This window comes from Eucyclogobius newberryi, unplaced genomic scaffold (assembly GCF_026437365.1).
Source record: "Eucyclogobius newberryi isolate DKJ021-1_F unplaced genomic scaffold, fEucNew1.0.hap1 SCAF_10, whole genome shotgun sequence".
Lineage (NCBI taxonomy): Eukaryota > Metazoa > Chordata > Actinopteri > Gobiiformes > Gobiidae > Eucyclogobius > Eucyclogobius newberryi.
In genome coordinates, this window is record NW_027315724.1 from 32511840 (window position 1) to 32528808 (window position 16969).

General features: G+C 40.5%; 1 protein-coding gene across 6 annotated transcripts in view; it reads right to left on the minus strand.

The window, feature by feature from the left end:
- Positions 1-5517: 5517 nt before the first annotated feature.
- The window catches only part of LOC140368159 (rap1 GTPase-activating protein 2-like), a 168625-nt gene continuing 157173 nt past the window's right edge, over positions 5518-16969 (minus strand). For all 6 annotated transcript variants that reach the window (XM_072455101.1, XM_072455112.1, XM_072455093.1 and 3 more), the window contains 7 exons: positions 14272-14421; positions 13575-13690; positions 11760-11858; positions 11552-11672; positions 8400-8502; positions 7503-7576; positions 5518-5600 (listed from right to left, as the gene is read on the minus strand). In XM_072455101.1, coding sequence (XP_072311202.1) covers positions 5592-5600; positions 7503-7576; positions 8400-8502; positions 11552-11672; positions 11760-11858; positions 13575-13690; positions 14272-14421 — 672 coding nt within the window. In that variant the 3' untranslated portion in view covers positions 5518-5591. The remainder of the gene's footprint in view (positions 5601-7502; positions 7577-8399; positions 8503-11551; positions 11673-11759; positions 11859-13574; positions 13691-14271; positions 14422-16969) is intronic.

Below are 16969 nucleotides of genomic sequence, written 5' to 3' on the forward strand. Positions count from 1 at the left end.
AGAGGGTCCAGCAGTCTCAGCAGTCCACGGTTTACTCCTCAGTCAGGTTTACGTGACTGGAAAAACTCTCCTGAATGTTTTGTTTAGTGAATACCTATTAAATGTATTCAGTGTCCATTCGGCTTACATTGATTTTAGATGTAAAAAGAGCATTATATTTGCTGTTAAGTCGTTGCGCTCTCTGTGAACATGTTTTGTAAGCAATAACTAGGAGTGTTGGAGATTTGCGTGGATAAAATAGTGTTATGTTTCACTATCGGCAGGTGACTATGGACCAGTAGATTCACTCTGTCACTGCATCCAACAGATCAGTGTGTGGATGCAAAACAACTTTCTCCAGCTGAACTCAGACAAGACTGAAATAATCGTTTTTGGCCCACAAAAAACAAAGAGAAAGTGTTAGCGGTCACCTCCAGAGTCTCGCTCTAAAACCTACAAACCAAATTAGAAATCTGGGGGTAATAATGGACTCAGACTTGAACTTTAATAGCCACGTCAAATCACTAACATCAGCAGCTTTTTACCATCTAAAAAACATTGCCAAAATCAAAAATATACTGTCAAAACCAGATTTAGAGAGACTTATCCACGCGTTTGTCTCCAGTAGATTAGACTACTGTAACGGCTGCTCACTGGTCTCTCCAAATGAGCTGTAAAACAGCTGCAGTACATCCAGAACGCTGCTGCTCGGGTCCTGACCAGAACCAGGAAGTATGAGCACATTAGTCCTGACCAGAACCAGGAAGTATGAGCACATTAGTCCTGTTCTCAGGTCTCTGCACTGGCTCCCTGTGGCTCAGAGAAGAGACTTTAAAGCAGCTCTGCTTGTGTACAAGTCTCTCCATGGCCTAGCACCAAAGTACATCTTGGATATGTTAGTGCCATATGAACCATCTCGGACTCTGAGGACCTCAGGGACCGGCCTCCTGCTGGTGCCCAGAGTCAGGACAAAACATGGGGAATCTGCGTTTCAGTTTTATGCAGCTAAAATCTGGAACAGTCTTCCTGAAGATGTGAGACAGGCTTCTACTCTGACAATGTTCAAATCTAAGCTAAAAACAGTTTTGTTTAGCTGCGCATATGACTGAAAGGATTTTTTCTTTGCACTCTTCTCTTTTGTTTGTGATTTTATTAGTTTAGACAATCAGTTGGATTGATCATTTTTAATTTAGTTAATTTTATTGTAGTTATTTTTTATCTTTGCACTCTTCTCTTTTGTTTGTGATTTTATTAGTTTAGAAAATCAGTTGGATTGATAATTTTTAATTTAGTTAATTTTATTGTATTTCTGTAATTTCTTTGTGATTTGAATGCATTTTTCCTGCTGTGTGAAGCACTTTGAATTGCCTTGTGTATGAAATGTGCTCTACAAATAAACTTGCCTTGCCTTGCCTTTTGTTGAGTATTATGCATAACCTCAGAATAATACAGTTGTTTTTCACTGTTACAAAGATCTTATTTATTCATTATTACAAACCCTTTATATCGTTTAACAGTGCGCAAGACAATACAGGCAACTGACCAAATTATAACTGACATCACTGGATAGAGGCGGGCGATAGTGACAAAAAGGATTAACATGTTTTTTGTGTTGCCTCATTAACAATATTCAGATGATATTTTAACAATGTGTCAGGAATGTGCTAAAATGTGACTGTGAATGTTTTTTTGAGGTTCAAGACGTAAATGTACTCTGAAGTCCTCTGTTTGGGAAAGTGGGACGTTTCTGCATCTTTTTTAGCTCATTTTTTATGGTTTTAATTATAAAGAATACACTCGATATTATCTTTTTTTGCATAACGACAATTGGAATATTATGAATTTTTCAATATGCTTCCCACCTCTATTACAGAGAGTATTGTTTTTTCAAATATATTTTAGGCAGTCATTTTTATTCTGTGTATTTGTCCGTCTTGTTTGTCATACTTTTATTTCTCCCCCTTTATTTTAAATAAAAAGGCTAACAATGGCAACATTAGTGTCATCTTCTGTGTTTTCAGACGTGTTTAAATGCATGGGAATCATACAAATGAACATAGAGACGACATGACACAAAATACAACATTTTATTTTAGAATAAACTCTCCATGGCACGTTACATAACCAAATATACATATACATGTGGAGACTGCTCTTAAATTATATATATCCTTTCTTCTTTAAACTCTATTGATAAGCGTACTCTGCATTTACAAGTGAAAAGAACATTGGTATGATAAAACTTCAATAAATTAAGCATCTTTTCAACAGAAATAAGCTGCAAGACATTTTTTTTGGGCAAAACAACGAACAGTGACAACTAAAACATTATGAAGCGTTTCGTTCCCTGATTCCTTTGTTACAGAACTTACTCTGACAACAATCCAAGTCTCCATAAAGTCTCAAGTATCTTTTGTGTACGAGCAGAACCACAGGTTACAGTTTTGTGAAAAGACATAGTATTTTCAGATTTCTCAACTATGGGCTTTTGGTAGAGAATCGGATTTGGTGTCGTCATTTCAGACAGAGGTCATTATAAGTCATTATATACTACAACTACTACTACCATTACCGTAGTTTCCGCACTATAAGGCACACTTAAAAGCCTTGAATTTTCTCCAAAAATGATAATATATAATCCAGTTCACCTTATATATGGATTAATTCTGGTTGTGTTTACTGACCTCGGAGCGATTTTGTGTGGTACACGTTTTGTTTCACTATGAAAAATGATCTAAAATAGACCATTCATTGACAGTGCGCTTTATTATCCACTGGGCCTTATAGTGTGGAAAATACGGTACTTCTATTACTACTACGGTTTACCATTTTGTGAAAGAAATCCAAACAGATTGCCGAACGAAGCAGATCAATTTTGTTGAGAATCGTATCGCAAAACCTACTGTACTAATAATATATGGCTTAACGTTCTTTCAATTGACAACAAAATAGAGATTAAATAATGCTAATTTGGAATTTTTTAGTAGCAAGCATCGAAAATGTTGTCAGTTTTTGTTCCATGTTGACAATGGCTCAGCGATTACAGAGATATTTAACTACAAACCCACTGAAATTGCCCTTTTTGACCGAAATCAGCGTGTCAACCATTCAAAACGTCACCTTCAGAAAGATCTTTATTATATTGAGCCTTGAGACGAACTGACGTCTTGAAAAACAAACTGTTAGCAGAAATGTTTGGCAAACATTAACTGACAATGCTCACTAAACGAAAACCAGCAGCATTTAATCTATTAATCACATTTATATACCGATCCATGGCTAGTTGTGTTGTTTTGTGCATGTTAGCAGCTACTGTATAATATCTACGTTATTCAGATAAATACATCAGTCAGAAGAAAAACTAAACCTATATTCAAGTTTTCGTCATCGTGGTTCGCCCTTTAACTAACCCAGGATGCAACCTAGCAACCGGGCGGAGCAAATGCCTGTTGAATCTTCAGATTTTTCTGGTCGAAACCTCTACTAAATATACCACGGAAACATCTAAGTTTGAAATGTTCAGAGCGGGTGCAAAGGCTATTTTCAGCGAACGTAAAGAGCGCTCTCACTCAAACCTTCTCTCTGAAAGTGAAGCGAGGAGATGGACGGAGCGCGCGTTCAGTCGGCGAAATGGTGAGCAAGATCATTTAAGGCGTCGCTTTGGCGGGTTTTTAAGTGTTGCTCGGCAGTGTCTCTTTATGTCCCATGTGATGTCAGCGTTCCAAGTGTATGGAGCGGGTCGGGCTGGTACGGCACGTGTTTCCACTGGTTTGATGAGATTAGGAATTAACTTTGAATCAAAATAAATGTATTGAAGCTACTACGGTTCCTCAGGAGTCAAACTATTCGCTGAATTTAGAGTCAATTTAATGCACATTTTTGTCATTGTTTGGGTCCTGGTTTAGCCCCCCTTTTAGGTGCAGAATATTTTCTCTCGGTGCTTTTATGTGCACCTCAAAGCCACAAACCACTCCTTTGAAGACAGTGATGTGGAGATTCTGAGCAGGAGAAGAGAGGTTGGTTTGAAAGAGGCTATTTTCTTTTTTAGAGAAGAGAATACACGATAGCATCTTGAGGCCACGAGCAGGAAACAGCTCGAGCCAGTCGTATGTTAATCAAGTACTCGTTAGTGATGATGGAGATGCCGTCAGCTAACATTAGGATCTCTATGGCTTATTACGAGGCTGTTAGAAGACAAAGGAAATTGGTCTTTAGGCAGGGCAAACAATCAGAGTAACAAAAACAGGCTGATATCAGGAGGTGTTTACCCAGCCCAGAGTAGGATAAATATCTCAGTTCTCAGATCAAATCCACGGACTGAAAATGACTCAAATTAGGTCAGTAAATGTTTAAATAAATTGCTAAATATGTTCACCATTGTGAGGAAAAACAGGGTTCCCGGAAATCCTGACAAATCTGGAAAACCTGGAAAATAATCAAAAATTGCACAAAGATTTGAACAAAAGCCAAATATACTGCTCTGATTTTTTTTTTTTACTTTTGAATGTCCAGTAAAATAAGAATGCAGTTTCCAGTGGCATCTCAACCAAAGCCTGGATCAATCTGAAGATATTTAACATGAATTGTGCCTATCTTTTATACAAACCAGATGAAATCCATCAAAATACAGGAAATCACATCTGTTTTGTACAACGATTCTTAAAACTCTCTTCAGTATGTACCCCAGTTAAGAATAGACACCCTGCAGAACCACAACAGGGGAAAATAGAGCGTAAAAACTAAAGACTGAGAGACTCAAAAATGGGGAAATTGTGGATTGTACATGATCTAAAATGTTCCGGAAAAAGTCCTGAACAATCACGTCAAGCAAAGAACTTCGTATTAACGTCGAATCAAACATTTACCCCTCAACTTGAAGATGTCAGGTTCAAGTCCTACTTAAGTACAATCAAACGCAATGGAAACGCAAACATTTCAGTCGTACCAAACCGTGCCGATCCAACCCGGGAAACAAGACTCGACGGACTCAATGTTTGCAAATCAATTCATAATAGTTTCATAATGTAGACGGACAGAAAGATAAGAAAAGAAAAGAAAAGAAAAGTGTGCTACAAAGACAATGCATTTCTATAGATCTAGTCTAGAGGCATTTCTGTGTCGTTTCGTTTTTCCCATTTGTCGTTGTCAGAAGAGGAACTGGGAGCAGACACACCACTCAAGGCAAAAAACGGAAATGTCCTAAGTCTCTGACAAAAACAAAAGAAGCAATATTTATTTTTCTTTCTGTGCTTCTATTTTAAAAAAAAAAGAAAGAAGAGAAAACTGGCGCGTGAAACGAAGCCAGCCTACGCTCACAGTTGTACGGCAACGCCAAGACTTCCATATGACGCAAAGAATAACAAATATGCAGCGACTGGTAGTAAAATATTCACGGACAAAGCCAGCGAAGAGCCAACGATCCAAGTGCGTCTTCTCACAGTATGTGTTTCATATCCAGGCTTCTTCATGTTCTTTCGTACAATCCTTGGCTTAAGGAAGCGGCCCCTCGATGAAGCCGTATTGTTGGACGGTGATGTGTTGTTTTTTTTCCCCCATGAGCCTTTGCGGTCAGTCTCTATGTTGTGCAAGTCCTTTTTGTCGGGGCCACAAAGCTACTCGGACTGAAAGAGACAGAGAGAGGCCAGTGAGAGGAGAATGCATTCACACTGTGACATAACACCGTCTTTTGTAAGTAAATACCTTGTTTTATGTCTGCTCATTTGAACTTAAGGAAGTTTATGGTTTGATGTGTTAATGAAAATAGAAAAAAATTTACTTTATTGTGCATTTGAGTTGTTCTTGTTGTTTCTTGAGCTTTACTTTAGGGGGCTTATCATTCATTTTAGGTTATTAGGATTTCTCAGATTTGTATTTATTTTTCATTTTTACCATCATTTTACCGCTGCAAAAAAATAAGATAATAAAAATTGAAAAAAGGATTTATTTGAAACCACATTGTGTCTGTTTTCAAAGACTGTAGGGCTGAAACAAGTGACTCGACTAAGCACGACCAATCACTTATTCAAATAACCGTTAACCACTTTAGGAATTGAATAATTGTCAACTGATCTATACACAGACTCCAATAAATGCTACAGAAGAGATTTTATAACTCAGTTAAAGCCATAATTACATGATCAAAATGGATGTAAATGTGTAAACTCAATCAAGATGTTCTCAAGCGGCATAACTCGAAACAAACGATTGAATAATTGAAAGAATAACCAATATACTAATAGATTGTCAAATTTCCCTGAAAACAGGTGAATATGGACCAGTGGATTCACTCAATCAAAAGCATAGTGTCTAAACAGACTTGGAGAGACTTATCCATGCGTTTGTCTCCAGTAGATTAGACTACTGTAACGGCCGCTCACTGGTCTCTCCAAACGAGCTGTAAAACAGCTGCAGTACATCCAGAACGCTGCTGCTCGGGTCCTGACTAGAACCAGGAAGTACCATCACATTAGTCCTGACCAGAACCAGGAAGTATGATCACATTAGTCCTGACTAGAACCAGGAAGTACCATCACATTAGTCCTGACTAGAACCAGGAAGTACCATCACATTAGTCCTGACTAGAACCAGGAAGTACCATCACATTAGTCTTGACTAGAACCAGGAAGTACCATCACATTAGTCCTGACTAGAACCAGGAAGTACCATCACATTAGTCCTGACTAGAACCAGGAAGTACCATCACATTAGTCCTGTGCTCAGGTCTCTGCACTGGCTACGGTCCATACTGAACAGAATCTCCCGTCACAAGAACAGTTTCTTTCCCTCTGCTGTTGGACTCATGAACACTTCCTAAGCACTTTGCACTCACTGCACTGTTCACTTCTTATTGCACTACATACTTTATTTTATGTACATATCATGTCTATTTTTAACTCTACTTACCCATTTTTAATACCCAGTAGTTATTTATTGTCCATTGTTTTTGTATTTATTGTTCAGTGTTTGATGTTTGTGTTGCACCGAACCGCCAGGACAAGTTCCTCTGTCCGTGAATCCTGTTCATTGATAAATGGCAATAAACTTTATTCTGATTCTGAGAGAATAGACTTTAAAGCAGCTCTGCTTGCGTACAAGTCTCTCCATGGCCTAGCAGCAGAGTACAAATATCAAACATGTTCGTGCCATATGAACCATCTGGGTTAGGGTCTGGCTGGTGCCAGAGTCAGGACCAAACATGGGGAATCTGCATTTCAGTTTTATGCAGCTAAAGTCTTGCTGAAGATGTGAGACAGGCTTCTACTCTGACAATGTTCAAATCTAAGCTTAAAAACTATTTGGTTTAGCTGTGCATGTGACTGAAATACATTTATTTGCACTCTTCTCTTTTATGTCTTTATCTGTTTTCTGTTTTTGATGCACTTTTCCTCTTGTGTGAAGCACTTTGAATCGCCCTCTGTATGAATTGTGCTCCACAAATAAACTTGCTTTGCCTTGTCTAAAACAGCTCTTTGAAGGGCGTGAAAGCAGTAACGCCGCTGTCTCCTTGAGCTCAGGACACTTACGGCTGTCGACGAGTGGCTCATTTTGTCAAAGCGGAATTTCAAGTTTGACCTCGGCGACGTCTTACTTTTTCCATCTGCACAGAACAAAAGGAGAAATGGAAACAGTTGGGTCATCTGATGAATACAAGTAGTCAAAAGAGCAGCTTCAGATGATTGCTTCCCCATTGTACGGACACAACGTTACCCATCGCTCCATAACCCATCCGTGCCAGTTTTCTCTTTCATACGGATGCAATTAGCTAACTCTCCACGCTTCTACTGCACAGCAAGAAGCTCCCAGGTTTTATTTCTGCACCAGGCGGGGAGTTTACATGTTCTTCCTGTGTCTGAGTAGGTTTCCCCAACTTTATGTTCTATTGGAACATTATTTCACCACTAGAGACGGGAAAAACCAACAACAAACTCAAACAAGAAAAGTGGTATTTCTGCCCTTTCTCTGTGAAATGTATCGTCCAATGACACGTTGTTGCATTGTTTATCTTAAATCAAAACTTTTACAGACACATTTTTGCACATTCTGGATATTGTTATCGATAAAATGCCCAAAAATATGTAATTATCTAGGGATTAATTGTTTGTCGAGCTCTATTCATAACTTAAAAAAAAGGATATCATGTTTGTATTAACATTGGGAATAAACCTGGGACTAAACAGACTAGACCAGGACAAAACCAAGACCAAAACAAGCACATTATTGACATAAAGTCTGTGATCTATAAAAAGACAACTTGACGTGGACATGTGCTTGACGCGATTCGTGCTCAGAAAGACAAGAGTTGTGCGAGTTTGGGAAGCTATCTGAAAGTTTGCGTTCCGTCCGTACGTTCGCCTACACTAAATGAGACCCCCGGGGCAAGTGCGGACCCCCGGGGGCCTCCTGAGCGCTGGACGTCTCACCTGTGGGGCTGCGGCACATGATGACCGGAGTCCCCGAGCCCTGGCTGTCGACGCTGGGGGCGGGGCTGAAGGCGGACGACGAGGAGACGGACGGGGGCTGCGCCTGGACACAGACAAAAGGACAGGTCAATGGGAGAAGAGGACAGCAGTGCATCATGGGTAATGGGGCTCGACAGAGACCGTAACAAAAGGACCCGCCGCCGTTAAAGAGATTTAGTGACTGTGGAGGTTAAACTAACAAGGCCGTCGTAACTTCTAAAGTGAATGTTTTTTGTGTTTCATCATTGGTGTTTCAAAGGTTATTTGAGATGGTTTAAATGTAGTTTCTTTATGCAAATGGTATTAAAAGCGCAATGTAACTTTTCTGGTGGAGGTTGCCATGGAGATGTTATTTATATTCAAGGTTTGGGATGGATAATATGACATTTACCGTATTTTCCGGACTATAAAGACTTTTTTTTATAGTTTTGGCCGGGGTGCGACTGATACTTATATTTATATTTATATACTTATACTCCGGAGCGACTTATATGTGATATTATTTGTTATTTTCACACCTGCAACCTTATTTCATACTCCAGTGCGACTTAATTAGGCCCGAGCGCCACAAGCTGGCGAGAGGCCTATTAATCTTGTAAGGCCGTGCGAAGCACGGCTGCGAAAGTGCGCACGTAGTGCGCACGAAATCGAGCGCGAAGCGCTCGCCCACTTCCAAACACTCACTAACGCACTCCTTCACTCATGCACGCCCCGTGCATACTAATTAGTAGTAGGAAAATGGAACATTACCGTTGTAAACGGGCGAAGCCCGTGCAAAAGTGCGCACTAAACGAGCACTTTACATTGAGATGACGACCGCTTCGCGGTCGTCATCCCCATATAAAGCACTCATTTGCGCTAAGTAGCTCACGAATACGTTCCCCATCTCTTGCATGTTCCGTGCATATGAGCATGTAATGCAAAAATTGAACATTATTACTGTATAGAGGGCCAAAAACACAAAGTGGGCGGAGCCCACTCAAAATTAACGAAAGTACCCGTCAGTGACCAGGGACCCACACCATGAGGTAGGAAAGCGCGAGTGCTTTCCGAAAATGTATAGTTTATGATATTTGAAAAATGGGAAACATTGTTTTCGCATCGGATTATTATTCTTCTTCTTCTTCTTCTTCTTCTTCTTCTCGGGACCAACCCCCCTATTTTTCACCCAGTGAACATTGACGAAAAGTCACAAAAATGTTCACACCTCTAAAAATCGTGCCTCTCTACATTCTGGCTATTTCACTTTTCTAAAATAAAAAAAATTGGCGAGTCAGCGCCCCCAAATGTACCAAAAATGCATTGAGAGATGGGAAATGACCCAAAAAAAATCTGATCGTAGAATCATGAAATTTGGCGCAGAGGTAGATGGTGACAAGAGAAGTAAAAAATATTATTACGGCAACGCCGTCCGCCCAACCAAATGTCGGCCATATTGCTTCAAAAATGGCTAAACATGACTTCGGAGTTTTTCCAAACGTCGTACTTTTACGAACTCCTCCCAGGGCGTTGGCCCTAAAAAGCTGAAATTTGGTAAAAATGCTACTGAGGAGTGGGACATCAAAAGTTATCCAAATTCCATTGATACCTCTCACGGTCTCTGTGCGGCGAAGCCGCAAACTGTAGCTAGAATTTCAGAAATCTCCCATATTTAAAATTTCTGCCGTTTGCGCGGATAAAGTCCGAATTGCGTCAAATTAGAATCAGTTGTTAAACTCTTTGCCCTAAACCTACTTGAAGTGAAATAAATTCATTTGGCGCCACAGCGCCCCCTACAGATTTTATATGGAGGTTAAATGTTTAGTTTTGCGAAATTATATGAAATTTGACACACAACTCAATTTTAGCATCCCCATCAAAAAAGTCAATGAGACCCATGTCATAATTGTTATGGCGTTGCCGTAACGATGACCGAAACCTTTCATGTTATTCCAATGGGGAAATCGCCAGAACATGTTTACACTTTAGACTTTCACAAACTCCTCCCAGGGCGTCAGCCCTATTAACCTGAAATTTGGTGAGACTCATCTTCAGGACCATCAAATGTTATCCACATTTTCATTCAAAGAGTCACGGTGTCTGTGCGGCAGAGCCGCACATTTTGCCAAGAATTCAAAATAAAATAGCTTTTTGATGGTAAAACAAAGGGGAGAAGATGTGACAGCGTCACAGATTCAGCAGTAGGCATAATAAAAGGACAATTGGGGCGCGTTAGCGCCCCCTCCTCTTGCGGTGTGGCGGCGGCGTGGCGAGGGCCGATCATTGCCGCTTGCGGCTATATTTATTATTATCTCTACTACTCTGCTGGTGCGACTTATAGTCCGGAACATACGGTACTGTGATATTATGCTGACAATATTAAACATCTCACAATAATATAAAGGCCAATTTATCAACTTCTATGCCCCGTTTTCTCTAAACTGAGCATTTCACTCTCAAAATGCCGGGCCATGTGTGGTGCTGGGTCTCTAAAAGCACAGCAGGAGGTCAAGCGTTTAGCTACAACGCCGACACAGTCTCTACATTAGTCAGAAACGGAAGAAAAACCCGCTGTTTTATGCCGGGGAAGTATGTTTCTCTTCTTCCTATTCCTCCTATCAACAACATGTCATATTTGAATTCCCCTGTTGTCTGTTCATTGCTGTTCACATGTTGCCCTTTTCTCCCACTTTCAGATGCTTCTGCTGCTGCTCCCACTTACTGTCACGTCGATATACACTGTGCTAAGTCAAATAAATGAATACAAATATGAAATGCATTGTTTTGTTGCAGTAGCGCATTAAAAAAAACAGTTAAAACTCCACATATGCTGCGATCCTTTACTTCTACTATGTCTTATATGTTTTATTGTATTCTATTTTGCCTTTGCACAGCACTTTGAGCCGTTGTGGTGTTTTTAAATGTGCTTTATTAATAAAACTCTACATACTTTACTCACTTCTACTCGATTAGGGTTACAGAAAACATATAGTTATTTGTTGGATTTAGAATATCACACATCAGATTAGAAGAGAAAAATAAGTTATATATGTATTTAATAAGTCTGAATGTGCATTTGCCTTGTCGAGTACGAAATGAACCGTGAGTGGCCGCCCTAGTTAAGAGTCACTCACAGACTCCAGTTCCTCCAGCGCCTCCGTCTCGCCTGCGGTGCTGCTGAAGCTGCTGGTGCTCGACGAGGACTGGGAGATGTTCGGTCGTGCGCTGCTGCAGTCCTTCAGCTTGAACAACGGGCTGTGAAAGCACAAAAACAGGTCAAACAGGGTCGTGAGAATCAGACGGATCACAGTCTCTGGTCAAAATGACAGCGGTCCCGCTCACCGTTCTTTGTTGGGACAAATCTCCGGTGAGCTGGGGTTGGACGGCGTGTCTGACCTCACTTCCTGGGACAATGGGCAGATCTCCAAAGGCTTGTACTCACTGCGGACAGAAGTTAGATGCACTTAAATGTCTGCAATTACCAGTCTGGAATGTGTCATGGCTTCATTATTGAGTTAATCGCAAACAAATGAATCAATCAATATCAAACTCTTTTAGACAAATCCTTTATTGAGTCAAACTGGCACAAGCTGAATACTCTTTGGGCCATATTTTGCCCCCTGAGGTGGCGTTTCCAGGGGGCGGGTTCAAAGAGGCTGGAGTGGGATGGTGCCAGTCCATATATGGTGATAGTGTCTGAGCCAATGACTGATAACTGTGGCGTTCAAAAGCATCACCTGTGGGAGATGTTTGCAGTCCTGCCTCATAAACAGGCAATAAAAGAAGAGAGCATAAATAGAGCAGAAACTAGAATAAATAAATAAATTGAATTAAATATTGAAATTGGAAACAGCCTTTTCTTTTACTTTCAGGTTGTATCCCCAGTTGTTGTGTTTTGTGTGTCCTTAAAATGAAGCCTTGGAGCGGTGTTTCTTTATTTAATTCACCTTTATTTGTTTTGCACGACGCAGAGTGTGTCCTCAAGATGGGCTCGTGCTAATTTAACCGGACATGAGTGCTCGGTGGGAGGCTGCAGGGTCCGGAGGGCGCGAGGACGGAGCACACACTGCGGTGTTGGGCTGTCAGTCTGTTTTACTCCGACTGGGACAAGGATTTTGGGTGATTGTGATGTGACAGTGAGGATTGATTTTCCAAATACAGGTTCCTCTCTCAGATGAGCACGAGTCTGCACGGCGCAGTCTGGCCCAGAACCCGCAGTGACAGGTGTCCGACACGGCACAAAGAGGTTTAAAGGCCAATTCATACTGCATAAGAAGCAATAAGTCTGTAAATCTAGGGTTGTGTGAACAAGAACAAGTTTGTTTTGTCTCTGGCATTCATACTTTACAAGAAGCGCCGCTGCCGAACTCCTCTAGACTCCGCCCCATGATCACAAACAACTTTTACGACGCTGTTGCTATGGAGATTATTATCACAGACAGCTCGGTTCAGAGATTGTGGGGTGAGGAGAGTAGTAAGCTGCGTTGTGTTTCATTACAATCAATCACCGCCGTGTGGGCGTGTCCTGCATCAGGCGAGACATCTGCACCGCTCTCTCCTCCAATACAAAACCCATACAGCTTAATATTGGTCATTTATGCTTGAGGAAAATATTTAAAACACATAAAAATCCCTTTTTTGAAGTGTATTAGTTACAATTCTGGCATTTCACAGAAGGCACCAGACCACGCCCTCAAGTTGCTTTGCTCCACCTCATATTTTAGCATAATCACACCTCTAGAATTCATTAATTGCGCCGACTGCAAGATGTAACGCAATAAGCTCCGCTGCCCTCAACACGACCTCCGGTGCAAAATGTGTCCTATCTGTAAATATTCTGTATCAATAAACATCGTTATTTACATTCTTCGATTAGTCGTTCAGTGAGACGTTTATTTCTATTGTACATTTAAATATATTATCAGCCAAATAAAGCTTGACATATGAGGACTGAAGGCTTCTAAATAGTGTATTATTTTAGTGTATTATTGATGAAAACGTAAAACACATTTTGATTTAATAATGCCACTGTCTGTGTCATAAAAAGGTCTGTTCGTATGTGTTTCAGAGCCTGTATAGTCACGATAACTGCTGCAGCTCTAATCAATAACGTCTTCAGTCTATATATAATAACGCAGATCAGCTCTCATACTGTACCTGCGTGTGCTTTTGTCTGAGGAGGGTATTTCTGTGCTGGAGTGCAGACGTGGGAAGAGGCCAGAGCGCCGCTTCACCGGGCTTTTCAGCGGCGACTTGGCAGATAATCCAGGCGGCTGAAAATGTACAAACGTCCCGTAAATATATACACTGCACAAAAGCACAGGTCGCCTACAAGCTGACATATTACATTTGGGTGAAACGGCAACGGAGAATCTGATTGGACGTGACTGTACAGTGCGCGTTACGATAATAATGCTGCGATTGCGCATAATGCGTCGAAATTGGGACAAAAACGGAGCAAAATTCAGAATTGAACATGGACTCACTGATTGGAACACGTTTAGCAAACAGCCACGCCTTGTCTTTTGTTGTGTTTGTTATTTTAACTTACCAAGGTACTAGAATTAAGTCATATTTAACATGAAACTGGAAAACATTTTAAATTTATCTATCATTTATTCAAATACAAGTGATTTTTTTGACATTTAGACTTAGGTTTCGTGCAGTTTTGTGAAACAATACAGGCAAAACAACAACATAACAGATGGTTTTGGACAATTCACTGATATAATGTTGTTACTGACTTCAAAGGCCTCTTTATTTAGATTTATTAGAGAGTCACTAGTATCCGGGGGCAACGCTTAGAGGGTACTCGACACTTTGTTTGTTTGCTTTGTTCTGACTGATTACTCACAGTAAAAGTGCTCTTTGTGCATTCACTGGTGCCCTGGGGCAGCCCTCCCCCGCTCAGACTGGCCGGGACACCTCCTCCCACACCTGGGCTCCTGTGACGATGGGACCCCACCATCGTCTCCATGGAGTGGCTCCTGACCCGCATGGCCCTCTGGTGGACAACACAAGGAAGGAGGAACGTTTAGTGGATTTACTTGATCGAAGAACGGTTATTTTCTGATTAAATGCAAAATGTGAATGAATTAAGTTTGAGATCATTGCATAATATGAACAGCAGGGAGCGCAGTTATCTAAGGAAAAAGGGACGTGATTGGAGAAAGGCGGCTCATAATTTGTATTTGCTTGTCAGGGAATATTGACTGTAATATTTTTAAAGGCACGACACTGCAGGTGAAAAGCGTTTTTATTTTTATTTTTTGATATTTCAATATGATTATTTTTCTTTCCATAGTTTATTGCAATAAAAGTAAGCAACTAAATTGATTGGAATTGTTTTCATCGTGCATATAAAAGGTATTTTAAGTGTAAAATAACCGAAATTCCACATATAAATCTGAAAAAATAATAAAACCAGGTGTAAATGTACAATTTCAAATTTGGACAATTTTTAGAGGTTAATACTTGAATACATCAGGTTTATAATTACATATCAACAAAGCATTCTGTTTGATGCACTTGTTAAATTAAATAATACATCATAGTAATTAGAATAACTAAAATAAACTTATAGTAGAAAAAGCTTCAGTTGTAGTCATCTGGACTCAGTTTGAAAAAAATATGTTAATTAATTTGTTAAAAAAGAAAGACCTTCTTTAAACAGAAATGGAGGGCTTAGGTTTCATCTTCCTGTTATTTATAATGGGATTCTGAACCCCTGGAAAGGTAAAGGACATTCAGATGCTAGTCAGGTACTCAGGGTGGTTGAGCCAGGGTCTCACAAAGACAAAGAGGATTCTAATAGCCCATTAAGATTCTGAATAGGCTAGCTCGGTAGATACAAGGGGGAGTTTCTGTTGAAACAAACAACTCTTTCTACTTCAGGAAGGCTCCTCCCAATGGGCGGGTCTTACCACAGAACAGTATTAATATCGGAGTTCTCGACCTAAATTCTGTTATTGACAATGACTCTTGGATGAGAGTCGAAACGTCTATTTTTTCAAACTGAGTCCAGATGACTACAACTGAAGCTTTTTCTACTATGGAACACGCCTGGACGAATGAGGGATTACACCGACATAAAATAAACTTGTTTAAATGTAATGCACCATTTAAAAAAAGTTGTTTTATTATATCTTATTTTAATGATCAGCCACTATTCATTTGACTTTTTCATGATTCTTTTGCCATGTGCCTGTCTCTTGTCCGAACGCATAAACACCAACAACATAATGTAAAATATGCTTGTTTATTTGCAACATATTGACTGTATTTACAATAATGCAGAGATATAATACACAGCTAGTGCCAGGACAGCGACCAGAACAGCGCCCCCTGTGTGTGACTGCAGAACGTGCAAAGAGGCAGCCCAAAAAGCCTGTGAAGATTGAGTCAGTGGTCACATGACAAACACACACATAACATGCAAAACACAACATAGAAACACATATGAAATACATACAGAAATGTGTTTAATATGCAACCGAACACAAACACAACACTCAAACAGTAAAAGCACTGAAATCTTACACAATGTTTACAAGCGGACCAAAAATCTGATCATTATCCGATTTCTGGAGTTATCAGATTACTGAAATGTCATGTAGAGTGTTACATCTCATGTGAGTAATCTGAGTATGGTGGACGACTGTGGCGAAGACAAAAATGAATGGGAAGATGTTGAATATTTAATGAGTTGTACTTTGTCATCCAAATACAACAGTTCACTCAGATGTTTTCTATGATCAGATTTCTCTTGTCATGTAAACACACAGCAATAATCAGATCTTATTATTGGGTTGTCATTATTATTCATCATCGTCATAAGGCGCTGGTATAGCTGGCAGCCCGGTGTAAACGCTCTCTCTTCTTTCTCACACTTATTGTGCTTTATCTCCTATATTTTGTAAATATAGTTAGTATATTTTTTCTATTTTACTGTACGATAGGGACACGCGCTGGAATAGTTTTTTAATTCAACTGTTTTTGACTTTTTTTGGCTGGATTTGAGCGTTTTTCGTTGCGTTCGTTGTGTTGTTGTGACGTGAGCTAGCTCCGAGCGAGCCCACCAGCCCCCCCCCCCCGCGCCCTCCGGCCGCGCTAAAGTACGGCGTGTCGTCGGTACACGTTTATATACACGTTTATATGAAAGAGGAACTTCACGAACGGTCGGGACACGCACTGGAATCGCTTTAAATTAACTTGTTTTGACTTTATTCGGCTGGATTGAGTGTTTTCGTCGTGTCGTTGCGATGTGTCTTGGCTCCGGCCCCGCCCCCCTGCTCCGGCCCCGCCCCCCGGCTCCGGCCCCGCCCCCCCCGGCTCCGGCCCCGCCCCCCGGCCGGTGCCGTACCGCGTTTCCACAAAGGAGGAACTCATGAAACTGCAGAGAACAGTCGTCTTACCCGGAGATCGTCACGTTATCCCGGCGCAATACTGACCTAACCTAATACTGATGTGCAATTCTGTCTTATGTGCAATTGCTGTTGGAATTCATGTGCAATTACTGTGAAATTACTGTGAAATTCATGTGCAATCTATGT